Source organism: Elgaria multicarinata, chromosome 1 (genome assembly GCF_023053635.1).
Source record: "Elgaria multicarinata webbii isolate HBS135686 ecotype San Diego chromosome 1, rElgMul1.1.pri, whole genome shotgun sequence".
NCBI lineage: Eukaryota > Metazoa > Chordata > Lepidosauria > Squamata > Anguidae > Elgaria > Elgaria multicarinata.
In genome coordinates this window covers 146,400,014-146,427,826 of record NC_086171.1, presented here as the reverse complement: position 1 = coordinate 146,427,826, position 27,813 = coordinate 146,400,014, and the positions used below count along the sequence as shown (strand labels likewise).

Genomic DNA, 27,813 nt, shown 5'->3' with positions numbered 1-27,813 from the left:
TTTGAAATGCTGACCTTGAGTAGCAGCTATAATTCTATTGAATGGGCATTTGTCAACTGCTTTGCTCCCTCACCCCTTGTCTGAATAAGCTTGTGCATGTAGGCCTGTCCTTTGTCTTTCCACATGTAAAGGAATGTAAATCTACATGTATGCAACATGACACGCAGACAAAACAATCCTGTCTTCGTGCGTAAAAACGCTTTTGGATAACTGGCCAGATCTGGAAGTCCTTATGCTAGAGAGTGAGAAAGCTCACTGGAATGTACCAACTAGCCTGGGATAAGTATTGTGAGCCTGTGGCCTTAGCTAGACCTAAGGTTTATCCTGGGATTGTCCCGGGGTCATCCCTGTTCATGTAAATGACACACAGGATATCCCGGGAGCAGGCAGGGACGATCCTGGGATAAACCTTAGGTCTAGCTAAGGCCTGTTTTAGTGTTGGCTAGCAAATTGCTGCTTAGTACTATAAGACAGGCCTAATTTTTATTGCATGCATTTGGCAACTTCCCACACTGCTAGATGTGGAAGGACCAAGACCATTTCAAAATAAAAAGGCAGTGGCACATTAGACTTGCTCTCTAGGAAACTTTTCCTCCTACGACAAGGACAGTAGTCAAGGTTTCTGCTTTTAAGATTATTTGTCATCATCAGGAAGCCTCTCCACGCCACAGAGAAGCTGCTGCTGAGAAGCAATCACCATGGGAGCACCCAGCTGCTGGGCTAGATCGACCCCAGAGGAGCAGCCACAGAAAAGCAACACAGCCTTCTCCAACCTGGTGGCCTTCAGATGTTTGGACTTCCAATTCCCAGGAATCCTAACCATTGGCCTTCCTGGCTAGGAATGCTGGGATCTGCAGTCCAACACATCCATGGACACCAAGTTGGAGATGGTTGTTCTAACAGATATAGCTGGAAGGTCCTCTTCCCCAGCAACCTGCAGAGGAATGCAAACAACTCCACAGACAGGCACCTTTTCCTGAATTACCTCCAACTGACTGAACAGGGAGCAGAATGCTTGTGAACTGGACAGGAGAGCATTTCAGTCAGGCTTTCCTTGGGCCACAAAATATAGGATTAGCAACTTCCATACACATGTTTGCAAATCTCTTAATCTGCATAAATAAATTCATCAGATAATATATTTTGCACACTGAATCCTGGGCCAGGACTCACAGAGCTATCTTAGTGGTTCTTCCCCCACCTTCCTTTGAACAGGATATCCCCCATGCCAAATCACAAGCTACTTTTGAAACTCCCTTTAGTTTCAAGAATGGCTTGGAAAAGGAGAACTGCAGTTCGAGGACAGACGTTCAAATCTCTTTTTAAGGTGTGCAGAATTAATCGCATGGTCCACTGAATCCAACCTGCAGAATGAGAGGTGCTGGAGATCAGAGGTTACAATACACTTGATTACAACACGCTTCTTTCACAAGTATTCAGTTGTCACCATGGATGCAGTGGCCATCCAGACACGCGAAGTCAATGGCATCGGTGCAACCATGCCATAAAGAATGCAAAGGTGCAGGTTTATTGTCCTCCTTGGCCAAGTGGTGTCAAACTTTACTCCGCTGTAGGCTCCAATTCTGCTCCTCTTGAATGGTTAATAGGAAGGACCACTGAAGGCTTTACCTGTTAAAGAACATGGGTGGCTCTCTGGAGGTCTGAAGCACATAAAGATGGAATAACAAGCATGAAGGATAACTAGCTATTTCTAGAAGAGTTAAGAACTTTCAAAACTGCTGGCAATAATCATCTGAGATATTCTCTCATTGTCAAACGTCATACAATTCCCAAGTGACTTTTTCTTTGCACTTTCAGTGCTGAGGAGGCAGCGTGCCTAAATTTGAGGATATTTTTAAAAAGCAATGTGAAACCAGGCCCTAAAGTCCAGCATATCTATAAACTTTGTGACAGGCAGTAAACTGTGTCTTCAGAATGACAATGCTACCAGGGGCCATAGATTACTTATGCCAGAGCTTCTGGAATCCCTATATCCATGAGAGAGGCAGAAGACAGCTGTTATGGCAAATCACCAGTAATGAACAGCAAGGAACTGAAATCAAATGTTTATATTTATTACAGCATAGGGAGAAGAGAGAGGAGAGGGTCTTGATTCATCTTTTAAAAACCATCCCAAACCAATGAAGACAATAATTTAGCTATCACTTTAATACAATGAAACCTGTCAGTTATCCCTTTAAAAAACCAAAATAAAACAAACAAACGAAACCCCAGAAAGGGTGCTGCATTAGCAATGGGACAACTCTCAGTTTGATGGTTTATTCTTTAAAATATTATCCTGACTGTAACTGTGAGACTATTTGCCCACCCCCGCCATCTTTCTACAGAGAAAACACAATTAAAATGCCTAAGAAAAAGGCAAACATTAAAAAAAAAATTGTACTACTAAAAAAAGTTCATCCTATCACATGTTTTTTGTTTTCAGTCAGAATAAAAACAAGCCAATGTATCCCCCCCAAAAACCCCACAAAAACAAAAACAAAACAAAACAAAAAAACATTTCGTTAAGGGGTGCAGAAAAAAGACATCCCTTTAATAAAACATTATCAACAAATATCGTACACAAACTACAATGTATAATAATTACTTTTCTTTTCCCTCGCTTAATTTTAGAACCAGACTACAAGGTAAGAAAAAACACTGAAACAAGATACAATGTTCTCAAGAATCCGCACAAAGGTAGGTAAATCCAGGGGAAGATAATATTTTACATAATATGAAATACATAGATCAGAAGTGAAGTTTTTTTTTCTTTTTATATAAAACAAAGACCAGCTAACAAGGGAGTGTAATGTACAGATATCCCAAGACTTGCGAGTTTCACTATACATGATGCTTTTCTGTAGTCACCTCTACCATGAGATGGTAAGGTGTGTTTTTTGTGTGTTTTGTTTTAATTACAGAGTAAGAGGGAGGGAGGGAGAGAGAGCCTACAGAATAGCAAGTATACATTTTAACAACAATAATTACTTAAAAATATCTCCATCCAGTTCCAGAGCATATACAGTGAAACCCTAATAAGATCACATCATTTCATTAAAAAAAAACCCGAAACAAAACAAAACCCAAAACAAAACAGATGTTAAGAAGTTTGCGCTCACAGTTTTCGAGTCCTAGGTCAAGTTTTTAACGCCTTTTCTTTTTGTATTTCTGGTGGACTAACACCTCCCCAACATAAAAACAAACAAACCGGAGTTCCCTAACCCTCTCCACCCCACCCCCAGGAATTTTGACACTTTTAGTTTTGCAGAAGGGCAATTTATAACATTTCTTTGTAACTTTGCAAGGAGGAGGAGGAGGAGGAGAAAGGAGGGGGCTAATACAGTGCATGCCACAGTCACAGATACCAAGATCACAATTAAACTTTTTGGAGGATGTGATCCTACAAGGGGGCCAGCTGCATTACAGCTTAGAATGAGGCAGAGGAAATATTTTCCACTCGGATCTTCTTGCTGGAGAAAGTGTTGTGCTGCAAAACACCAAACAAAAAAACCCCAAACGAACCCACCCACCCCCCAAAAAAAGGAGTGGGGGAGGTCTTCTGAACAAAACCCCAAAAATTTATTTAAAAAAAAAACTGTCCAGTTTTATTATTATTTTTAAATGGCTACAGAGACAACATGAGATTTCATATCTAGACTAGCTTCCTTGCGTAGCACAGCACAAACATACAACAGGTTTAAAAGAATAATCAAGCAAAGGAGGTTGTAATTAGGTGCTAGAGGCTTTCATTTGTTTCCAAAAAAATCAACAACAAAAAAGTGTCATGTACATAGAATAAATCCTTCTGCAGAAGAAGGATCTTGTCATGTCTTGAAATATTTTAAAGATTTGTCCTTCATTGTTTTATGGAATAAAAAGTTCAGCCTTTTTATTGCATGAAACTAAAAATCAGGGGTGGGTCCCCGGCTCTATATGTCTCCCTGCCAAACACACACCTAGCTTCTCTTCTTGCATAATTTCTTGAGATCCTCCAAATGGCAGCCGACTTTTTCTTTATCCTGGAGAAGAGGATGTGGGGTGAGGGAGGAGGGAAATCACACACTCATCGTCATGCTGGGAGAATACTGGGTGAGGAGGGAAGGGTGTGGGGGGGAGAGAAAGAGAATCGTAGAGTAAGAATGAGGCAAGAACAAGACCAAAATGCTGAATGCTGCAGAAGCTGAGGAAATGGCATTTGAAAGAGACATGGGCTTATGAAAACACCAAAGAAACATAATTGGCTTCGATAAATCAGAGAGCTGGAATACATTACAAATTAATTTATCGAGACATAATCATTCCCATTCCGTAACCCATAAGGTTGTGTGTTTGATTTCATACTGGTTGAAGTTTTACAAACACAATCACTTTATTACAGTCCAAGACTTGCACATCAACCAGTATGAAGTAGTACACAAGTTTTTTTTTTAAAAAATGTCAATTTCCCTATGTATATAATGATAAATACTGTCAGAAAAAGGACAACACGCCCTCAAAGTGCCACTTGCTATGATTAAGTATCACTTGGTCATGTAACCACCACTGGCACACCTAACTCTATGGGGGTTAAACTGTTGTCTCACCAGGGGTAATTTGGTCCTTTTGTAAAATAAAACTGGTGTTGCTAGTTTTCTACCTCTTCTCTCTGTCCTCATCTAAATTTTGACTGCCAAGTTTCTCAGGGCAGGGATCTATCTTTGGCTTATGCTATTCTGTAAAACACCATGTACGTGATGTCATCATCATCATCCATTATGCTTTTCCTACATGGAAAATACTTTTGTGGAAAACAGCATGAAACCCACATGTAGATTGTCATTGTGTGACAATTTCACTCTCTCGGGCTCTCAAACACACATAAGTTTTGCTGCATGTACAAATGCAGCCCCCACTTTTTTGCTGCTTGCCCTCTGGCTCTAATATTGTTTCAATGTGTTAACCTGTATTTACTTCTAAATGACTCAATAGTTTCTTCTACTTCCACCATCTTGCTTTGGCTCCGTTTATCCTCTTCTTATCTGAATGGTATGCCCAGATTGCAATATGCTACTGCCTGCCTGAGTCTGATCTCTCTGCAGCTCTATGAGCTCCAAGGCTGCACTTCCTCTAGGCGTATTTTTCTCACAACACCTTCCCCCACTTCACCAACATTCTCTGCACATATCAATTCTGCCCCAGAATGCGTTCTACTCTTTTCGACACCGAGTCAAGACCTTTTTCTTTTCCAGCATTTTAAACATTTTATCATGTTAGTCTTTCAAACTTTGCGGTTTTAAATCTGTATTTTAAATTTGCATTTTAAATCTCTGCATTGCTGCTTGGTTTTATTCTGGTTGTACTTTTAATATTGTACTTCCATATTGTGCTTTTATCGTGGTGGTTTAGGTTTTATACTTTAGGTTGTACTTTGTGGTTTTAGTTTTTGTGAACCACCCAGAGAGCTTCGGCTAGTGGGCGGCATAGAAATGCAATCAATCAATCAATCAATCAATCAATCAAGGAATGGATTAAAAGAGCCTTAACAGGCTCTGTTATTCAAACCCCATAAGCATAAAGAGCTGGTGTAAGAATGACTTACGTTGTCATTTTGGAAGGAATGGAGGAAGTTGCCTCCCAATTCACCATCATCTCGTGGAGTGCCTGGAGGATTGCTAATGCCACTTATGTTGTTTGGAGAATTCTATAGGTAAAAACAGAACACACACACACAGAAGAAGTGAGAGTGTGCCTTTCAGTTGTGCTACGTACCAGCAACTGCAACAAAACGTATTGTTCTACAATGAGAAAAACTCAAGAGAGCCAAATGTGAAGCTTCAGTCTAGGAGAACCTTTACAGAGCTGAGAGCAAAAATGTCCTGCTCTGATGAGCCAAGGGTGGTAGAGCACGGAAACTTTCTTGATAAAAGCCCTGCCCACCTTATTCCACCCAAGGGCTGGGCCTCAGCACTCCTCCCTTTCTGTATCCACCGTCCGTCTTGCATTATCCCGGACAGTTTGTCCATTAAAGCAAGAACAAGATGTAATTATGGCTAGCAAAATGCAGACTTACTTTTGGAAGTCCATCTATGTCTCCTGACCCTTGTGAAAGAAGACCAAAGAAAAAGAAGAGGAAAAGGTAGGCGGTTAGTAGGAAGAATTGCATTTCCTAGCTCTAAATCCGCTTTCTTCCTCAGCTAGCCTCCCTGTGCAGTACTGAAGCATTCAGTCCCTGAACTATCATCCAGAAATAAGATGCTGCTGCAAGAAGCTATGGCTGGGCCTTCCGGGAAGCAGCTGGCAGTACATTAGTGAGCTGCAGGTCACAGCTGGGCTAATGCAAACCTCTTAACATTTGCCTCCAGAAAGGGACATGCTGGGGAAGCCTCAGCTGCCATTCCTTTGCATGTAGGACTCCCGGGAGCAGAGCCCAGCTCACCTTCCTGCACGGCACTAGAGTAATGGCCTAATCGAGTTGCTACGGCCTCGGCTCCCTCCCATGAGCTTCGTGACACTGATCAAGATGGAGTACAGCACCTCCACTTCAGCAAGATGTATAAGGCAAGCATAGGAGGTTAATGGGTCTTTCTGCTGCTTTAATTAAAACACAGACACCACAGTTAGGTTCATGCCGCTTCTCCCCCTTTATCCATCAACAGGAGTCTGGCAAGCCTGTGACTAGCAGCCCCTGCTCCCTGGCTACTCTTCTATGCTGCGAGTGTTTGGAATGGCAAGGTCATCCAAGGGTGCAGTGGGTGGGGCGCAGATCGCTGACACAGAACAAGTCCCAAACAAATAGGATTCAGGAGACAAAAAACAACTAACACAAACGCCAAAACTACACACTGGCCAATAGGCAGAGCCTGTAGGTTCTGAGATCAGAAAGCATCTGCTGCAGGATTTTGCAGGGCGTCACGCTGAAAGAGCTTCCACTATCATGAAAGCTAGTCAGGTCTGGCATTGACACATGGCATCCTCAGGCAGCTGCTGAGGCCCCAGGGCCTAGTAGGCCTCACTACTGAAGTCTGGGTAGAGCCCCCCCTTTAATTTCCCCGCTAATGCTCAATGTCCATTGCCTTAATTCCCCACAATGCTACATCAGGACCTAAGGCACTGTGGGTGATTAAAATGGCACCTTTAGTTACTGCAGAATCTGGGGTGTCTTCTGTGTAATAGCCCCCAAACAGAAAGTTCTATTGAACACAGTAATCTTCCATGAATTTCACCCTGAATATTTTCTGCTGTCTTACCTAATGAGCCATTCATGTGATGGGGCTCCATCCCACCCATGCCTCCCATTGGGCCATCTGATCCAGGTCCCATTGGGAACTGAGAAAGGAAAAATAATGCATTCATCACTCATGTTACAAAATATCAACCTCTGATAGATTTAGTTTGTATACTGGCAGCTTTAAGCTTCATAACTCTAAAGACACCAATGCTCTGCAAACAAGTTTCTGAATCCTGCTGTTTTTAAAAAGTTTCAAGGTTTTACAGCCTCTTATAACCCTCCAGTGCATTTCTTAATTGTACTGGAGGCTGCAAGAATTTTGCTACCGTGTCTCCTGTAGCCTTTTGAGGTTGAGATCTTGGTTCCCGACCAACGTGAACATTGCTACTGAATACATCTGCACCATCTCCAGCTTGTCATATGCAGACTTGCTGAGATAAGAAGCTCAAGATCAGAGAGTGGAAGTTTGAGCAGTATTACAAATCCAGGGGCATGTCTACAACAGCCTCCCCCCCCCCCCCGGGTCGTCCAAATGACGCATAGGGGATCCCGGGGCTAACCAAGGATGACCCCTTGGTTACCCCCGGGATAACTGGTTGCCAAATTATCCCGATTTTCCTCACAGTCCTGGGACCAGTCCTGGTGCGCAATCCCGCCTCCATGCAGGTAAACGCGGCACTGGAAATGGGCACGGAGCTGCGGGGGCAGGAATTTCGCCATTGCAGGGATGGGGGGGAGGAGTTGGACACGTTTCTTTTAAAAAAAACCCTTAGCTTTTTCACTGCACACAGGCACGGCTCCTCTGCTGAAAAAAAAAATGGCGTCTGCAATGTCCCTCTTCCCTTCTGGGGCGTTATACAGCCATCTAGATGCTGGGGGAGGATCACGGAAGCAGGTAAGTCTGCCATCCTCCCCCCTCCCTCCCTCTACAACCTTCGGTGCAGACATACCCAAGGCCTCTGAAATCCCATCTGCCAAACTGTTTCAATTGCCAGTTGGAATTCTTTTATTTGTATCCCTGCTTTTCTTTCAGGAATGAACATACTGGTTTCCTTGATGGTCTTCCATCAAATACTGGGCAGGACCATATTTCTTTAGCTTTAGGGATTGAACTACAACAGCAGTCTTCAGACCATTTTCTAGGCTCCGCTTTTTGTTTTTGTTTCCCGTAGTCATCTGCCTGCTGCTCCAAACTTCAACCCCACAAGATTTAAGTCTACTAGTACCCCATGCTGCTTTAGATGAAGTTGTCTGAGGAACAGATAGGATGCTCATCTAGCTAGCAGTGTTTACTGTGGTTTACCCTGGAGATATGATCATCGCAACAAGTTCAGGAGAGAGAATATCTGGTGACATTCAGCCACAGCCAAAGAGCACATCTTTAAGCAGGACAAACCTGCTACAACCACTTTGGCTGATCTGGGAAAGCGAGGTTTGGATTGTTGGCCATCTGCTGAGCCCCCGCCCCCACCCCTCTGCAGTGGGCCCACTGCCAACCCCCAGAGCCTCCTCTTGCTACTACTCCTTGCAGTCACTGCCTGTTCACCTCCCCTCATGAGTGAACAGTGACAGGAACAAGAGAAGCAGAAGCAGTCTCCGCTCGCCATGCCCTCTCCCTCTGGGCCCAGGGGGAAAGGGCAAACAAATGGGCAGCAGCCGCAGCAATGAGGAGATGGGGCTTCTCAGGGAGGGGCCCCTTACGCTATCTTGCCCAAGCCATTCCTCCCCCCCTTCCAAAAAAAAGCAAACCTCAAGCAGGCCCTGTCCAGAAGAAAGAGTAAAGGAACTGCAAATGCTTCCTAAAAATCTAGCAGGTAATCTTTTGTAATCAGCTTCAATTAAAGGTACAAAAAGGACCGAGTTTAAGCTGTGTCCCCTTTAAACACCACTCCACTACCCAGCAGTGTGTGTGACACAGTCTTGACCAGAGCCGCATGAACGCCGCTGTTTTAATAAGCGTAAAAAATTAACAAAGTCGCTGAAGAGTTAATCACTTTTTGATGGTTTGTTTTATTTCTGTTTTGTAACAAATGGCTGAAATCAATTAAACTGCTTTACCCTCAACTGATGAAGTTAATTATGATTTGTTATGGTATCTGATATGTAAATTATTAGAAAGCAGACTTACATTCGACCGACTGCCTCCAGGCGGTACGGGATTAATCATTGTGTAGATGTTGTCACTTGAATTTGTCGAATCTGTAGAACAGTGAAACCCACTAAGTCAGGGTGATTAATTCATTTCTTAATTAAAACAAACTCATGCCACTTGAACTCATTCTTTTGTATTTTATCACCTAAAATTCTCTCTAAGTACCACCATTTTCTGGCTAATTTGTATTTAATGAAGATTCACAAAGTTTTTAATCACAGAAATTCAACTGTGAAAAGAATTCTTCTACCAACCAAGGATATTGGGGCTTTCTTGCCAGGAGAGATGTAGAAAGATAATTTTCTGCCATGTGTCACTTAACACCTCAAAATTAGCCAATGCAATTATCAGGCTACAGCATCATATTTCTTTTCTTAAAAAATACACACGTTCATGGATGATAGTTAGCCATTTTATTTTTTAAAAGCTGGATAGATCTTTTATAGCAGTAGGAGACGTACAGTGTTTAAATCAAGCTGTGAAATACAAACACAGAAATTACAAGCAGAACACAGTGTCAGAACCAAAAAAGAAGTGTGTGTGTGGCGGGGGAGACCTATGCCTACATTAACATATGGATTGTTTTATTATGACCTAGTCTGAAATGTAGGTCAGAGTTCTCATAAAAATGCAAGAGCAGGAAGGCAGTGGTAATATTCCATTGTAGCTCCACCCCTGCAGCTGTGGTAAACCACAGTTACATGCAGCATGGCTACCTCCCCAGAGCCTCCCCCCCCCACCGTCGCTTTCTTCTTACCACTGACACATACAATGTGTAGTAAATCACCCTTGCAGGCCTGTCAGGAAAATTCACCAGCCCCGATGCTGACACACACACTCTCTCTCTTCCTCCCCCTTTACTATGAGGAAAATAAGAGATGGGGAGGGGATTTTACACAGCCTGCTGGGGAGGTATGTGGAGAAGAGCGCTCACCTCAGTGAGCACCGTTTTGCAAAGTGGCATTTAGAAGCCACCCTGCGTGTTCGCATTATGAATCAGGCAGCGCGGCAACCACACAGTCGCTGATAACAAAAAGAGCTTTCTGTCGGCTTTCCTGGACTAACATTGGGTAATCCAATAGGGGGAACAGGCTTAAGTTCAATTTGGGGGGGGGGTTTAAAAAAAAAAAGTTTCCCCTAATTTCTTTTAGATATTTAGATAGATATTTGAGTTAGTATTTATAAATTCCCAAGAAAAAGCATTTCCCCTTGTCTACCAATGCAAAAACAGGGTTTTAAAAAAGGTACACCTATGCCAATGTGATAAATTTCACAAGGATTATTCATCAAGGGAAGCAGCAGCATCTTCCACATTGATCAAGGCTGAAATATGATGCAAACTGCCTTCAACCAATCCGGAATGGCTGACGGCATAGAGGAGTCCTTCTCTAACCCCATTTCTCACACCCTTATTATAGGGAGGTTCCCCTCTATTTTCAGCTCTGATAGAATTCAAGCCATCAGCACCGGGCTGGGAGTGAAGGGTGTACTGAGGGCACAATTGCTTTCTCTCAAAAGAGTCGGTTTGGTCATTGGTCGTGTACAACCGTTTGAAAGCAAACAATGCATCGGTGGCACGCAAACTGTGCCGTCGCTACTTGAAATCAAATCTAACCACAGAAGAAACCACCCACCCATCACTAGGCTCTCAATTACTTTTTAAGTGGGATTTTTTTTAGTGCTGCTTCCCCCGCTCCCCCTCCGCCTTACCTGCAGGGCTGGGCATGATGGGTGTTCCAGGAGGACCTCCGCCACCAGGGGGCCCCTGTTGACAAGATTAAATACACATCAGGAACCACTGTGATAACATAGCCTGCAATAGGTCAGCCAGATCCTGCTGCTGTCAGCAACAATGTCTCACCTTGGTATTCAGCCAAGCATTAATCTCCTGCTAAAACCTTTGATGCACTCTTGTAGCCAAAGTGCAATTTCTTTGTTTAAGCCTCAGGAAAAACGAAGGTTTTACTGAGAGGTAGTGAGGGTGCATCTATGTGAAAAGCACATACAGAATCTATCTGCCAGGGTAGTAACAGGGGCTATATTTTGTTTTTTGTAATCTTCACATCAGCAGAAGACGCAAGTAGAAATGGGAAACTTAGAATGCTGTAACGTACTTCTTAGATGCATAGGACCACATCTCTAATTCTTTGGCTTGGATCCCTTAAAGTGAATTAAAATTACCACTCCAAAGTTCAGAGCATGTTCTCAAGATTACTTAAAACACAGCTATATTAACCATTACCAACATTGCACCATTTACACTGTTGCAAAAGTGATGACATTTATCTCCATATTTTGGGGGCATGTTTAAGGGCGGTGGTGTACTACTATGACGTGATTTATTCACTCTGCCTGGCAAAACAAAAAGGGGTTTCCTTAGTAACTATATTCAGACATTGCTAGATTTTTTGCATTACCCCAGGAGTGCATCTATATGACATGGAACAAAGCTACATTGTGAGGACTTGTATCCTGAGCATAATCTAGGATGTGTATTTGTGCATATAAACACCAAAACATCGAATCATATGATGAATTGGCACGACCATAAAGAAATATGAACTCACCACGTATGTACCAGGTGATGAAGAAGAATATGGAATCTGTAAACAGAGAAGAGTGCAGGCATTACATTTTGGAAAATACTCGTTTCATGTAATTTAGTATTTACGTTTATGGACTCTTGAGCAAAGCAGTCATTATCTATAGGAATTCTTTTTCAATGACTGTTACCTTTATCCAGGAGACCAAGGCAATATATATAACCCATACACTGCATTTCCCAGACCTAATGTTTTTAAACATCTTCAGAGAACCAAGAATGAGTTCCACTGGGAAGGAAGTAAAAGCTAAGGAGCACATTTAAAGGGAGGGGAATTAAAGGACGATGGGAAAAATAAATGGTGAGGGTCAAGTGTCATGAATGAAGTCTTTCCAAAAAAAGAAAGGGAAAAAAGACACTTACTGAGTTAGCGCTGTTGGGATTGGGCCATGGTCTACCAGCTCCTGGACCCCTAGAAGTTAAGAGAAGACAAGCTATTAGCATGCACGTGTTGGGATCAGCCCTAAGTGCAGAGTAACACTGTGAAAATGAATTTATTTCCGTATCTTGCATCTGAAGAACATCAATCACAAGCCAGCAGCATGGACGGTGCCTTACATGTTAATCCCAGGCATGCCGGGCCCTAGGGAGTTGGGTGGAGGTCTCATTCCGCCGCCATAGTTCTGCAATGATAACCAAGGATCAGTCTACCATAACGAGAAGGGAAACCGGAGAAGAAAAGAGAAAGGAAAAAAAACAAACAAAAACGAGAGGGTTAGTTTGTGAAAATGAACTTTAATTAAAAAAAAGAGAGATGATAATGAACATACAGGTAAAATCAGCAACTTCAAAGGGTAAAAACAGGGCTGTGGCACTTTGCTCTTTGCAGGACAAGATTTTTTTTTAAAAAAACCAAACAAACTTTGACGCCACCAGGTTTCCCTCTCATGGTCGGACTATACTAGGAACGGCCAAAGGCTGCTGGCACTGGCCAATGTATATCAACAAGGGAGTAACCGCACCTGGAGAGTATGTAAAATAGTTGTCTTGAAAAGTAATAAAAGCAAACGAAGTGAACAAACCAAAAATAGTTTCTTCTCTGCTACGTGAAGCCAAACAAGTAGAAGACATGAAGTAAGTAGATTACTTGCATGGGAAGAAGCAGAAAAAAATTGGTGGGGAGCAGGAGAGAGAGAGAGAGAGAGAGAGAGAGATTCTGCTTTAAGAAATACAGAGCAATCAGCAGCAAGTAATGGGATGTGCAGAAGAAAGAGCATTTAGTTCTCCAAAACGTCTATCTTCAGCAATGGAAAACCACAATGCTGATCTAAGACTGTCATAGAACTGCACGGTTTTAAAAAGACACATCTGTGAAAGACACAAGACAATTCTCAGGCCCCAAAATGAAATGGCTTCCCCCTTAATTTCCTAATGCAGACCAAAGTTAGAGCAGCCCTATATGAACTCACTTCTATGTATCTAATCTCCACTATGTATCCATGTGATTCGACACAAATGAGGTATTACAGTACCGGGTCTCACATTTCAAAAAGAAGTCTAAATGAGACAAACTGACAAAACGGGAGCCAATCCATCACGCCTGTGAAGCCCATTTATGACTGCTGTTTAAGGGCCAGAAATGAAACAACAGTTTATTGTGGAAAAATAAACCTGTGAGCACTTGCTCAAACACCTGAAGAAGTCTCTCCCCCACTGGCCCCTCCTGAGGAGGCTGTAAATCTAGATCTAAAGTCAGCAGCTATGGATTGTGGGGATTCCTGGTTCCTGAAAGATAGCAGAGACTCAGCGACCTTGTTGGCTCCAATCCAAAACATTGCTGCCCTACAGGGGTCTGATTTGGAGTGAACAAAGCAATGCTTCTGTCCTTAGGGGTAGTTAAAAGCTGGATCCTCTTTGAGAACAGTTTAAATCACGATGGAAACTAGTTAAAATGCTGTTGAAAAGCTAGCAATTTACCTTGACGGAATAGCTGTTCCCCTGTATAAAGAGAACTCTGCTGCCATTTTGTGGCACGGGTTTCTGAGGAACCTGCATTATTCAATGAAGCACTTCTCTCATCCAGTTGTCTTGATGGAGTGCAGCCACAGCTGGCAATGGATACACTGACGATTGGGAGGTAAATACAGTCCATACTCCTGGCAAGCAAACAGCCTGATTGGCTGAATGCTAAACATCCTGGATGGTCACAATCTCCATTTTTTTTAAAAAATAATAATTTTAAAAATCCTCCATCAAAGAGTCAGCTGCCTCCCTAGCTTAAGCAGACTACATAGTGAGACAAGTGGAACTCGTCTTTGCTCAACATTTCGTTGCTGACCTGTTTCAGCTCTGCATCTTACAGGTAGGGAACAGGGACCCACACCATTTGGACACAAGGGCATCTGCAACAACAGGGAAGAAGAGGATTTTCTCCCAATTCCTCACCCAGGCAAGAGTGAGTTCACTGGGCACGCACAGAAGGCCTGTCTCTCCATAACTTTCAAACTGATAAAGACACCGTCCACACTTACAATGGTTGCAACTTCTGCCGTTGCAAATCTCTATGTGTTTACAGCTTAAAGTCTTAACAGCGAGAAAGTCAATACCGTTTGAAATTGCTGCAAGTATGCAGCTTTGTTAGGATTGCAAGTACCTGCTTTGTCCAATATGTACAGCGCATCCAGAACTTTTGAGACATTCTTTGGCTGATGCAACTGTAACAGATGCAAGCTGTTGTAATAATACATGGGGGACTATTAAGAGCTTTGTACCCATCACTAACAGTGCCAGACCATTAAAACACATAACAAAGCTATTGAAATCTAGGCTTGCTGGAACAATTATGACGCAAATGAACTTTTCTTTACTGGAGGTGCGCTGCTTCAATGGAGTTTCTAATGGACAAGTTTTTACTTTACAATAGTATCAAGAAGTTCAATTACTTCATTTTCTTCACATGATAGACTCCCCAAAGTCGACTCAAATGCTGTGCTATCACAATCAGGATTAACCTATGTAAATGTGAAGCAGAAGACTTAAATGTAGGCGCATGATGCACCTACTCTAATTATTTTCTTAGAACGATGCAATCACAGATTTGACTAGATTTTGGAGTAAAAGTGTTCATAACACCAAAGTATTTGTCGCTTGCTCTTTATCAGTCCACTTCTTCCAAATCAACGCTCCCCCCCCCGCCCTGCACTTGCTTATACCTTCTGTCCAGCCATCATCAGCCTATCCTGAAAACAGATGGCCTGACTAAGTGCTCCCGTACGCTGAGGTTAATCTGGTAACAGCAGCAGAGCTATGAGTACAGGGCTGACTGTATTCCCAGGTAGCTACCTAGGAAAATACTTTATAATGATTAGTACTTTTGCTGCAGCAGCACCAGTTCCAAGATATTTCACAGGGTATTACTTGTCGCAAGCTAAGTGCATAGTAGGAAAACAAAAAGGGACCCTTTTTCCTTTTAAAGTGGCATCCAATACTTTAAAATGTTATGATTTCATATTTGCTGGACTGGACAAACCTTATGGCAGTGGGAAAGAGGATGGATAAATACCTTTTCTGAAATGTATTAGTAATTTTAATTCATCTAGCATGATAATATTTCATAATCTTTCTTTTGGGGAGGGGATCTGCGTGTTTGGGGCAAACCCCATACAAATGTTAAGCAATGTGTCCAATCTGTAGTTGGCTTTCTATAGTATTATTACAAATATCTAACAGAGGCATAGGCTCGCTCCAGATGTTCCAAATCATGTTTTGGAAGGCCAGGACATTCCCTTTTCCCCTCCTCTATTTCCAGGTTGCTCCAGTCTTAATTTGTTGTGATGCATAAACTAAGCAAACTATGTTTAGCACCAAGGTAAACATTACTGAATTGCAAACTCAGTTTAAACCATGGTTACAAATCATGGCTAGTATTAACCATAGTTTGCCAAATTCTGCTGAGACAATAAACTATAGTTAGAGCAACCTGAAAATGTAGAAGGGAACTGGGGTATGAGAGGGGAAGAGGGGTCATGCAAGCCTGCAGCAAATTCCAGACCCTCCAAAAATCGTGGTTTGGAAGATTGCCCAAATTGAGCCATACTATAGAAAACTGAGCCCAAAAGGTTCTATAACTTTGTCCACGTGACCTTCACTAATGGTGGTGACAGACAATTATTTTCTCTGTAGTTTCTTAAAAGTATGTAGGGAAGCTGGACATCCCTAGCATTCAACTATTCTGGGAGGATTATTTTAGCATGTTTTTGTCACTGTCTAGATGTGGGGAGGAAAAGGAACGTAGTAGTAAAGTTCTTGTAACCACATGGCTGGATGCTACAGAAAGAGTTCATCATGAAAGTCTTTCTGTAGCATTAATGTTACTAACAACCAGCTTCCCATGGCTTTCATGAACACTGCGGTAAGTGACCATGAATTAATTGATCACCTGTAGCCATTGTAACTCAAGGAAAAATATGCATGAACTTCCATAAGGTTAATGTGATAGTGTGAAGTCAGATATTTTAGCTTGTCAGGTTTCGGGAAGAAGCATGCCAAGAGAGACAAACAGAGAGAAGAATTGCAAGGGAGGGTCCACAGAGAAGTGACAAGCATGTGAAAGAAGAGATGTGTGTTCCTTGGTCCCATCAGTACTGCAGCAAGTAAACGAACATATTCCATCTCAATCACCTGATACAACCAAGATGCAAATAAAAAGTGAACTGGCTGAGATGTCAGAGACGATCTTGTACCTCTTTTCACAAATGAACCCACCTCCCTTTGGAATTTTGTCTTACAATTTTGTGAGACATAAAGAATGAGGCAAATAAAGAATGAGGCAAATATAAAGAATGGTGTAAAGAATGAGGCAAGTAAAAGCCCACAGAATTAGCCCCAACAGAATCATGGATCCACAAACAGACATATTGACAAGGTTTGGATGACATGCTGCAGCTTGTTCGTGGGTTATTTAACCCACAACAAGCCACGGCGCCCACGGGTTCCAGGTTATATCCAGCCTTCACTCGAGGTTGTTGTGTTGTGCAAATCTGGTGAACATGGGTTAAGCAAGGGTTAAATAACTCTCACGTAACGCTAAATCACAACAACCCCCAAGCAGAGGTTGCATATTCAAAATGGTGGCTACATATACCCCAATATGCTGCAGCCTCACTGTGGGTTAAATAACCCATGGAGGGCTGTCATGCCATGTGAACAAGTCCACTGTAACATAACTAGATATCGGCAGTCAAGTGCTCTGTAGGCTTCCTTCAAAGCTATCCAGATTTTTGAGGTTTAAGCACAAAGTCAGAACTGTATAAAGCAGACACAGGAAACAATTGGCCCAAGGCATGCATCTGGAAAATCCAAATATGTCAGTCCTTCTACTCCTATTCTTTCTTCCTGTAATAAAGTGTGGAAGCCCCCCTCCCCGAAAAACCACACGAATAACTCTGCTGTGCAATCAAGGGGAAAGCCATAGTTTGTCTGTCTGCCCCTGGTATAAAGAATGAGGTAAATAAAAGCAGAATAGATTGTAGCAAATTTAATGATGATTAAAAATGATTTGTTGAAATACATAGAATATTATACCTGTAATCTCCCCCACCCCCCTGCGCCGCCACCCTCAGGGTTATCATGCTGAGTTGGAAGATTAATTCCTGACAAGAGTCCAATTAAATAGACGTTTGCCCATTTGGACTAAAGAGCAAAGATGGAAGGTGGGAGGTATGTGGGCACATGAAGTACGTGATATGGGGATGGTTCACTTATGAAGCCATAACTAGGATGCTGGAAGGTGGGATTTTTCTAGACACATGTAAACACACTAATGTAAAATGCATTACCGCTAATGGTAGGGAGAAAGGGGGTTAGGAGGAATGGAAGTGCTCCTGGCTCTTCAGGCCCCCAGAGGCTGCTTTTATGATGTTTCGCTCACTAACTTCATAAAGCAGCAAATACAGTATTTGGCACTGGACAGGGTAGGAAATGCTCTGCCCAGGTTTTACCTGTGGACCCGGACCCATGGGTCCCATTCCTCGAGGAGGATTCATCCTTTGCATTGGCCCGCCCATGTTAGGATGCCCTAGTGAGAGAAAAGAGAGGAAGATGCTGCATTATTACAGAAGAGCAAATGCATTTGATGAAGGAAAAGCCACGTGAGGGATAACGCCGGCAGACAGAGTTTACCTTGTTGTCGTGTGGGGTCCATTGAATTGGGCAGCAAGGGCTGTGTACCAGGAACACCCCCTGGAGGCTAGGAAAAAGGAAAATAAATTTGGGAAAATCAATACCTGGAGATGCACAGTAAGATCACCACTGTTGCTTTGCTATATATGCTCCAGTAATGGGAAGAGAGCGTGGGGTGGTGGGTGGGGGACGACCGAAAATTCTTTCTGTTCAACCACAGTATAGTCACATTCAAAAGTATTAGGCTTCAAGGACATGTATTTATTTATTAAATGCCTCATTAAATAAATTCTCTAGGCATGGTGAAGACGTGAGTGTTTTTTCTGAGGAGCATTAGGGTGGGACTACACCTTTAAACCAGCCTGGTGTCATCCAGATGTGTTGGGCTAAAACTCCCTGGAAGATGCTGGGAGTTGAAGTCCAGCACATCTGGAGGGCATCAGGTGGGGGAAGGCTGCTTCAAACCCTGTGTTTGTCTTATAACACTAATCTGTGGGCATTTAAAAGGGAGAACTGGTTGGTTTAATATTTCCCCTGCTTGTTGGTTCTTTCCTAGAGATCCCACCACTCCTGGCTGTTCTTACACCACTTCCCCACAAGCCAACAGCAGAAATAGACCTGGAAGGGTGGTGGTGGCAGGGGAGGAAAATGAAAAAGGAGTTACTTCTAGGCGAGAATGGGCAGGTGAAGGAAGGATTAAATCGCCCCACCCTCTGACTTGTTGATTTTATCCTTAAAACGCCCCTTATCCCCGCATTACCTTGGCAAATGAGGGTTTGATTTAAGTAATAGGTGATCGTGCTCCCACCTCCTTTGGATAATAAATCCTTCTTTTTTTGCAGTTCATGAGTGCTTCCAGAAATCACACTTTTCATGTTGTGAAACAGATTTCCCCAACCTGCTGCCCTGCCAATGTGTTGTACTCCAACTCCCAGAATTCCTAGCCAGTGGTGGTTATGGGAGTTGCATTCCAATGTATCCAGAGGGCACCAGATTGGGGAAAGCTGTTGTAAAGTCACAGTGAAATAGTTCAGAGAGTTTCACTGGGACAGGTGATTGGCTTTGCCAACTGTTTGAATACTCCTTGGATGTTAGGTATTCTTATTTTGATTGCCAACATTTGGAAAGGGTTAATTGCCAATTATAATCTACCCTGAAATTGCACAATGCATACTCCAAGGAACAGTGAAGAGTGAAAATTGCTCTATTTTTCTTTTTTAAACAATTTTTTCCATTACTTCATAATTACTTGAAGGATCAGAATTTGAAAATGTGGTAAAGCAACATTTTCTACAAAAATACCCAAGCTGTAGAAATGTGCACTACCGATAGATACCATAGATTTAAAAAAATCCCAAGGTGTCCAAAACATATGCAAAAGTTTTGGGCTGTATGACATAATGTAAAGCAGCCTTCCTGAACTTGGTGCCCTCCCAATGTCTTGGACTACAGCTACCAGCATTCCAAACCATGGGCCGTGCTGGCTGGGCTCATGGGAGTTGAAGTCCAAAACATTGGGAGGCCACCAGGTTGGGAAAGTTGATGTAAAATGACAGGACACAATCGTGGTGTAGAACTAAAAGTACTGCATTACCAGGGGAACACTTATGATGTCTGAAAAGCACAATTAGAAATTTATCCAGACGGGTACACAGGAAAGATTCCTTAAGTTAATTTATGATCCGAGTAACAAATTAATTTAATGTGCTATAGACAGAAGACTACATAACAGACACTCTTGCTGCATGTGGGGCCATAGAGTTTTGTCTAATTTAAGCTATGCCCACAGTAACACTGGTAAGTGGAATGAATTTACGACAAAAAAGACTGCCTCATTGTTGCTCAAGTGAAAAGTGAGGATGTGTACAGACTTAGGGTTGAATCCAGACTTATTCATAAGTCTTATTCATTATGAATACACTTATTCATACTTAAGAGCAGATTCATTGGAATCAAAGGGACTTAAGTCTCATTGATTTCAATGGGTCTACGTATGACTAAGTCTGGGTCCAACCCGTATTTATTTTTTGAGGGGGGGAGGCTTGTAGATGGCATGAGAGAGCAATTCTTGTTAGTGACAAAGTCTCCATCCTGCTGTGGGTCTCTGGTCAAACAGGTTTTATGGTGTTTTGAAGCACTCCAAAACCCTGCAAAACTTGCTTGACCCGGGTTCTGCAGCAGGACAGAAAAAATAATGCATTTATTGTTGGCAACAATTGCTGGACCATGCTTTTCATGCATGTCTCATTTATCTTCAAGTTTCTGAAAAAACCCACTATCATCTGTACACCGCCTGAGTCTCAGAATGAAGATTCCTTGAATGAAATGTTGATACTAATGTAATTTTTAGGTATACACTTTGGAAATGCACTACGTAAATCTATTAAAATTATTTATTTGCCAGTGAAACAGGCACTTCATCAACAAGGATTTTTTGTTGATTTTTTACAAAACAGCCATGAACAGAATATGAGGATGTGCTGCAAGTATTAAAAACACATTTACTCATTTTGTAGAATATGTAACGTTCCCTTTCTTTCAAAGGCATGTTCTATTTAAGCAACAAATCTTTCAAGTTCATAACATGCTTTCCATGCTGATAACACGGGAGAGAAAATACAGATAGCATCTCTCTTGAGGAGTCAAACTCTAAGCAAGCTTGGCAATATGTACACTTCCTTTAAAAATATTAAAAACATATTTTAGACCCCTCTGTTAAAGTTACAGACAACACCACTGTTAGATGGAAATTGATGGTTACAACCTAGATGTTGAAGAATTGGTACGAAAGCCAAAATGTGAGACATTTCCGTAAACAAACTTTTCAAGAGTTTGCATTGTATACTGCCCATGATGGCCCTAGCTGGCCACCATGGGCAGTATACAATACCACTGCTGCATCAGTGGGAGCCACCACTAGCACATCAGAGAGTTAGCTCTTTGAATTTATTGGAAACTCCTGTTTCCGGATTGGGACAAGTCAGTGGTGCTCACTTCTGGGAGCTCCACTGACCTGACCTGTTTCCATTCGTTTTTGGATGTTTTAAGGTCTGCTAAGTCTCCATTGCACTGATGGTGCCACCTGCCAGTGCATGGGCAGCATTGGATACTGCCCTTGTACTGGTAACAGTTCGAAAGCTAGTCCTTTGGCATGTGATTTTACCAGACTTGGGCCTTGTCTGACTAGTTCCTGATTAGTTTCTCACTTGAATGTTTGGACTGTAATTTCATTTGACTCTCTACCAAGTGTTGTATTATGTTTCAAATAATAAAATCAGTAAATAATATAAATGTATCTTTGACATACAGGTACTTTATGCAACATGCAAATAGGAAGGGAAAAAGGACTTCTCTTAGGATCTCAGGTTTAGGTTTCCATGTACATGCATGAAAGCTACATGCATGAGACAGCGAAAATTGTCAATCAGATATGGAAAGCTGTCAGACTCAACTGATCCAGTCATCACTTTAAGAAAAAAATTGGTCATTTGATAATTGCAAGGTACCCCACCTCCCCCACTCCGTTACTCTGGGTAAGCAGTTGATTGTATGGTTATACTTGGACCTATGCTAGTATAAGGCAGTTTTCAAAAAGTACACAGGACAGCTTTGCTAAGCTTCCTTTTTTCAGAGAAGGGCCCACAATTACTCCCTGCATAAGCAATCTCACATCACAGTGCTTGGCATATTGATTGGATTTGAAGTTTAGGAACGTGTGAAACTGGGGAAGGGAGCCATGCATTAACAGTGCACAGCTCCTGATCGACTTCCCAACTCCCTCTTCTTCACTGGTTTAGGCTTTCCAGAAAATCAATTTAAGGTGCATTCCTATGCATGTTTAGACGTAAGAAGTCCTACAACTCCCAGCATTCCCCAGGCAGCACAGCACTTTTTTCTGGCTAAACATGCATAGGACTGCACCCTTATAGGGCATTGATGTATAGTTGCCCTTATGCTGAGGATGATCCAGATGCCTTACTTCAGCTTGTGCTTCTATCACACTTTTCCACACGTCAAATGGCGATACTTTGTTTTTTTTTGGGGGGGGGGGAATGAAGTGTCTGCCACTCTTCCTACCCAGCTTGGATGTCAAAATTGATAGTGAGTCCACAGTGGAACATGGAGGCTTAAGAGTGTGCAATCCTGCTTGAGCTGTGGCAAGACTACTTACAAACCACAAGGCAGTGCAAGGGCATTAGACAGGCAATGCAAAAAACCCAAAATAGTTCTAATATTTAATCTTGCAGACATAAAAAGGATCTTTAAACTGTGTACAAAACTGCTTATTATTAGTGGTGGTGGTAGTTGTTATATGGGGTGGCTATATGCTCCCTCCAGGGACAAAGGCAACATGCCTCTGAATTCCAATCACTGAGGAAAACAGCAGGAGAACGTTATTGTCCTCATGTCCTGCTTGTGGGCTTCCTATAGGCATCTGGCCACTGTGAGAACAAAATGCTGGACTAGATACGCCTTTGGTTTGACGCAGCAAGGCTTTTCTTGTGTTGTAGTCTCTCACAATGATTTCAATGAGAATTCTATTACTGTATTTCTTCAATTCTAAGACGCACTTTCCCCCACATAAACATCTCTAAAAACTTAGAATCTAAACTCTAAACGCCTTAGAATCACGGGTGTGTTTATTATTTCTTAGAATCAAAGCTTTTCTTTCTGTTGGTGGTACTGAAATTAGTGTGTGTCTTACAATCGATGGCGTCTTAGAATCGAAGAAATACGGTATTATTATTTGAGGTATTTTCCCAAAGAAAGGTTAAAGAACCCAACACACAGTGGGATTGTGAATATTTTTTGTTTTTCCAAAAATCGTGCAGGAAGCTGGCTCTAGATAGTACGTTTTTCTACAACCAAGCTCCTGCTTTTTACTACATTTATATATTTGTGTTCCTGCCAGCAAAAAACTACCTGAGATTAAGCATGCTTAAAATAACCCTTAAGGAAGGAAGGAGAAGGTTTTGTCAAAACTTGTTTTGACCTCAGTGTTAAAAGTTTGTTCTTTCATTCATATACAACTAAGCCTGAACTGTGCTTTAAAAAATACATTGACATGAAGATTGGAAAAATACAATACCTGGTTTCCCATTCTGATGGGGGGCCGGGGACCTCCTGCGTATCTTGGTGACATAAAAGGCTGTAAGCATATAAAATCAGTTCAGTGGCAATGTACACACAAAAGTGAAAGTAAACATTATAGCCACTTCCTCATAACTGCACCTAAAATTATTGTGTTTTCCCTTATTCTACACACACACACACACACGTACACTTTGATTAATAGAACATTTATCTGGTTACTCCAGGCCAAATGGATAAAAGATTTAATACACTGCATTCCATACAATTTGTAATTAGACTTGACACATTTACACAGAAGTAACTCTTTAAACAAAAACAAATGATCGGTAAATACAAATATTTAGACACTTAAGTCTCTGGCATTTGTTGTAGTTTAATTTTTTTTATAGTTAGATAGGTTAACTTTGACATTGCTAGATACAAATGCTAAAATTAGCACAAGGAGAATACCAACTGAACATTAGATACCTTTTCATAGACTGGTAAATGAAAGTGAAGGGTTTGGGGAGGGGAGGGTTTTAAATATTCCAATGACAAGTAGTGAAAACAAGCACTTAAACCATACAATGAATGTCTAATACCGTTCAGAAAAAAGAATAAAAATGATATTTGTATGTAAATTAGCATGTCTGAAATTGAAAGCTGCATTCTAATCTAATGTCAATGGAACAAATACAGCCAAGAGAAACAGACTTCCTAGAGGAGGTGGAATGATGTGGAATGAAATCAATACTGGGAACCTATATCTTGAGTAGATGTAAAACCACAAAGCTCCACGACCTACACTGGAGCTGCAAGTAGTTAAATTAGCGGAAGGGTGTGTCTCTCACATGCTTAAAGAGTTCACACAGAACACAAATATCATAGCAGTGCCCTGCAAGGTCTTTACCTGACTGTGGGGTCCCATCATGCTGTTGGGGTTGTGAGGTGGAGGCTGTGCGTGTGGCGAGGGCTGAGAGCCAGGCGGTCCCTGTGAGGTTAGATAGTAGAACGTGGTTATAGGTGAGGCACATGAATGTGCAGGAAAAGAGCTGGCTTAACAGGACTACCTGGTGAATCTTCACAGGGAATAAAAGGTTTGTTTCCTACACATTGCAAACTTTTTAAAAAATGGGGCAGGGGGAGAAACCAATATTTGTAAAGCACACCAGAAGAGTGATTACAGTCCAAGGGAGATGGGGGTAAAAGGGGCTGGGAAATATGTCCTGAGCACCTGGGCCTGTTAAAATTCTCCTAAAACTTCATTTTCTAGACCCCATGACTTCACAAATGAGCTTGAAAATGCAACTGTAGTCCCTCTCTAAAGGCACTGAAACTAGATGGTAGTTAATCACCTAACATTTATTATTTTTCCACATCTCTTTTTGAGGTTTGTCCCAGAATTCTGAGTGATTGGCAGTACTTGTGACCTCTGGCATTTGCACAAACTAGGCTACTGAAATGGCAGCCTGGCTCAGTGTTAGAGCTCTACTGCTCCATGGACAGACTAAAATAGGTGAAACGTGTGGCAACACATAATCTGCGAGCAAACATTTTCATTGCTGTACCTTAATAAATGCAAACTGTGATCTCAATTAACATAATCATCCCCAAAATATCTATTAAAAAAAGGGGAAAAAGGCCTCATCTAGTTTCCTGCTGGTAGTTGCACACATGGCATTACAGAAATGCAACATGTCCACCAACTGTGCCCTGGCATCTGTCTGCATTAATAAAGACAGAAGCATTCATCAGAAGATTTGGGTAAACAAAAAATTTGCAAAATTTGCTATGGCTGTAGAGATCCTGATATGGGTTTGGACAATATAGCTTCTACAATTTGAATAAAAATCCCTCTGCTGCTGTGCATTGTTTGCCTCGATATCCCACAGGTCAGCATCACTAAATGCATTTGGATAAGCGTTTAAATAACGCATTAAAAACTTGCTCAGCCACAATCATTTTCCTATTAGATTAGCAAGAGTACTTCGTGTTTTCACTTGACATATGGGTCAAGAATTCAGTACTAGAGAGGTAACAGGAAGGTTTATGAGAAAAAATCTTGCTTAAAAGTGCGCTCCTGTGCTTCAGCCAGCCAGAGCTCTGTATCTAGGAAGTCTGCTGCACTAGCACTAAATGGATGGCCTGTGATTTACAAAAACATCTCTACAGGCAAGACGAGAGTGTTACCCTTTTGAGATCTCAACTATGATCCTTCACCAAAATTAAGTGTCTAATGACACAAGTAAACTTTCTTTTGGGGAGAAAACAATACCATATGTGCCTGAAGCGGGGTGGGTGGGAATGGTTTGTGTAGTTTTAAACCTGCAATGCAGCAATGCTGGACTTGTTGGATCAAACACCATTTAAATTCCCTCTACTCTCAGAAAGGAGGAGTTCATTTCAAACAAGTGTGTTCCAGAACATGAATACCCAAATTCACGCTATGATGTACATATGTTCCCTGTGTAATCCCCCCACCCCCCTCAAATAAAAACAACATTGTAATTGGTCTGGAAAGCAAACAAGACTTGTAAGTACATTATGAGAAGCAGCTACACACTTCAGGAAAAGCAGGGGAACAGATGTTCTATACCTGCCATGTTAGTAATTTCAACAAGTGTTCGCCTTCTAGCTGCTGCCAGCAATGGCACGGTTTGTTACCATGAGCAATTTTCTTAATTAACAGACATTAATTAGCCATTTAGCAATTTTGCAAGCATTTGTTTAGCAGCTTTCCTAAACATGAATACCACTGTGATAATGGTACTGATTAGAGGATCCCCTAATTAACAGTACAGGGAAGGAAAATTGAAATCACATAAATTTAAAAGGGGAGGGGAAGTTAATGAAGGCAGGACATATTTGCACCTGCAAATCTTTTGTACTAGGGAAACTTGAGTGCAATGTAAATAAAAGAGAGAGAAAATGGTTAAGAGTTAACGCAGAAAGATGCAAACAGAGCTCTAAACAGAAGCAGATCCTCCGCCGATCCTCCAGGTTATGTTTACGTGATTGTAGAAACGGATTTTCCATTGCATTAATAAGATCCATTGTACGTAGGGTGCTAATGTTTGCTCATTAACTCCTTTAACTGAGAACTAAGAGCTGCTTCTCACAAGGTACTTTTTGCTCTAGTATTGATACCCAAATACAAAATGCGTGAGCATAGTGTTAGGAATGAAGGGCACATGTGTGTTTCAAAAACTGCTTTTCTCCTTTTCAAAAACTTTCAAGCAGTAGCAGGGCAACAATTAGGCCCCTGCTTTCAAATATTTCCAAGGGGAAATCTATGCTTGAAACACATGCGTGACCTTCATACCTAACATGTAGTTTGTGCATGGGTATCGATACCCATACTACATTACATTTGAGAAGCAATACTCATAAAGCAAGTAGAATTTGTTCTTCGCTACTTTATCATGCGCTTTGCCCTTGACAAAACTAAAAAAAGTCTTTGCTCTTTTTAAGTTCCAGAAAAACAAATGCAACTGTTTACCCTACCCTGTGCCTGTTGGCATTCTCTTTCCCTCCTTATCGCTTTACTATGATTTTAATAGAATGTAAGCCTATGCGACAGGGTCTTGCTATTTACTGTTTTACTCTGTACAGCACCATGTACATTGATGGTGCTATATAAATAAATAAATAAATAATAATAATAATAATAATAATAATAATAATAATAACTTAAATATATTTACACACACACAATTAAATAAAGATTTGTGAAAAACATATGGCCAGTAATTCTTTTATGTAAAAGTCAGCTGTGAATCATCTGTGGAATAATGAACTGTTAAAACCTGAAAAAATGAGGTTAACATGATTTGAATTGGAAGAGAAGAAGTCAGCTGTTTAGTGGATGCCACTGAGATATTTCAGATAGAGTGCCTCATGAATACTTTCCTCTTCTAAACTAAAAAGAAAATCCTAAGCCAAACTATTACTGACTAGTTCCCTATGTAGGGTGACCCTGTGTGGGGTGAATCCTCCCAACCAACCTCAGAGAACGACAATACAATACAATACAATAGTCGGAGGAGTCGTGGGTTGATTAGGCACCTGTTTTTGCTACTGGCAGTACCTTCCTTTCAGCCATGGAGACTGCCAGTGCCTCAGCCTGCCCAGGTCACCCACTGGCAGCAGCTGCAGACGGGCCCTAGAGCTTCACATTCCCGCTCAGTCTGCAAGAATTCCAAGATCTCAATGACTGCAGAATCCCTATAATACTTGGCTATGTTTTTCATGGTAGAGCAGGATGGCACCATAGGCAGGATATAAAAGCTCACCATTGTGGTTATAAAAAGCCATGCCAACGTGATGCAACTTGGCTTTGACTAGAAGGCTTGATATACAAGGTTGGATGCATTCAAACGCATATCAAATGCTCCTTATCTAGGATAAATCCCCTTTTTTTAAAACTGTGGAACACCCTGCTTAAAGCTGCCAACAAGCAAACTTCTAGTTTAATGTCTGTGTCACCATTTATTGCACTTCTTATTTATTTATTTGTTACATTTCAATATCGCTCAATAGCCAGAGGTTTCTGAGCAGTTCACAAAACAAGGCTTACAGCCATAAAATACAATAATGTATTATCTGGACTTCCTCTGAGGTCATGATCAAGAAGCAACATTAATGAGAAGATCTACC

The 27,813-nt window shown here is 41.6% G+C and overlaps 1 protein-coding gene across 5 annotated transcripts in view; it reads right to left on the bottom strand.

Annotated features, from left to right (window-relative positions):
- Window positions 1–2,054: 2,054 nt before the first annotated feature.
- Window positions 2,055–27,813, bottom strand: part of SSBP3 (single stranded DNA binding protein 3) — a 190,101-nt gene continuing 164,342 nt past the window's right edge. For 2 of the 5 annotated variants that reach the window (XM_063138642.1, XM_063138674.1), the window contains 13 exons: window positions 24,068–24,148; window positions 23,174–23,233; window positions 18,085–18,151; window positions 17,904–17,980; window positions 12,523–12,611; window positions 12,328–12,376; window positions 11,930–11,965; window positions 11,073–11,127; window positions 9,339–9,409; window positions 7,230–7,308; window positions 6,053–6,081; window positions 5,582–5,683; window positions 2,055–4,088 (listed from right to left, as the gene is read on the bottom strand). In XM_063138642.1, coding sequence (XP_062994712.1) covers window positions 4,059–4,088; window positions 5,582–5,683; window positions 6,053–6,081; window positions 7,230–7,308; window positions 9,339–9,409; window positions 11,073–11,127; window positions 11,930–11,965; window positions 12,328–12,376; window positions 12,523–12,611; window positions 17,904–17,980; window positions 18,085–18,151; window positions 23,174–23,233; window positions 24,068–24,148 — 825 coding nt within the window. In that variant the 3' untranslated portion in view covers window positions 2,055–4,058. The remainder of the gene's footprint in view (window positions 4,089–5,581; window positions 5,684–6,052; window positions 6,082–7,229; window positions 7,309–9,338; window positions 9,410–11,072; window positions 11,128–11,929; window positions 11,966–12,327; window positions 12,377–12,522; window positions 12,612–17,903; window positions 17,981–18,084; window positions 18,152–23,173; window positions 23,234–24,067; window positions 24,149–27,813) is intronic. The other 3 variants (XM_063138649.1, XM_063138658.1, XM_063138666.1) reach the window with 3 other exon arrangements.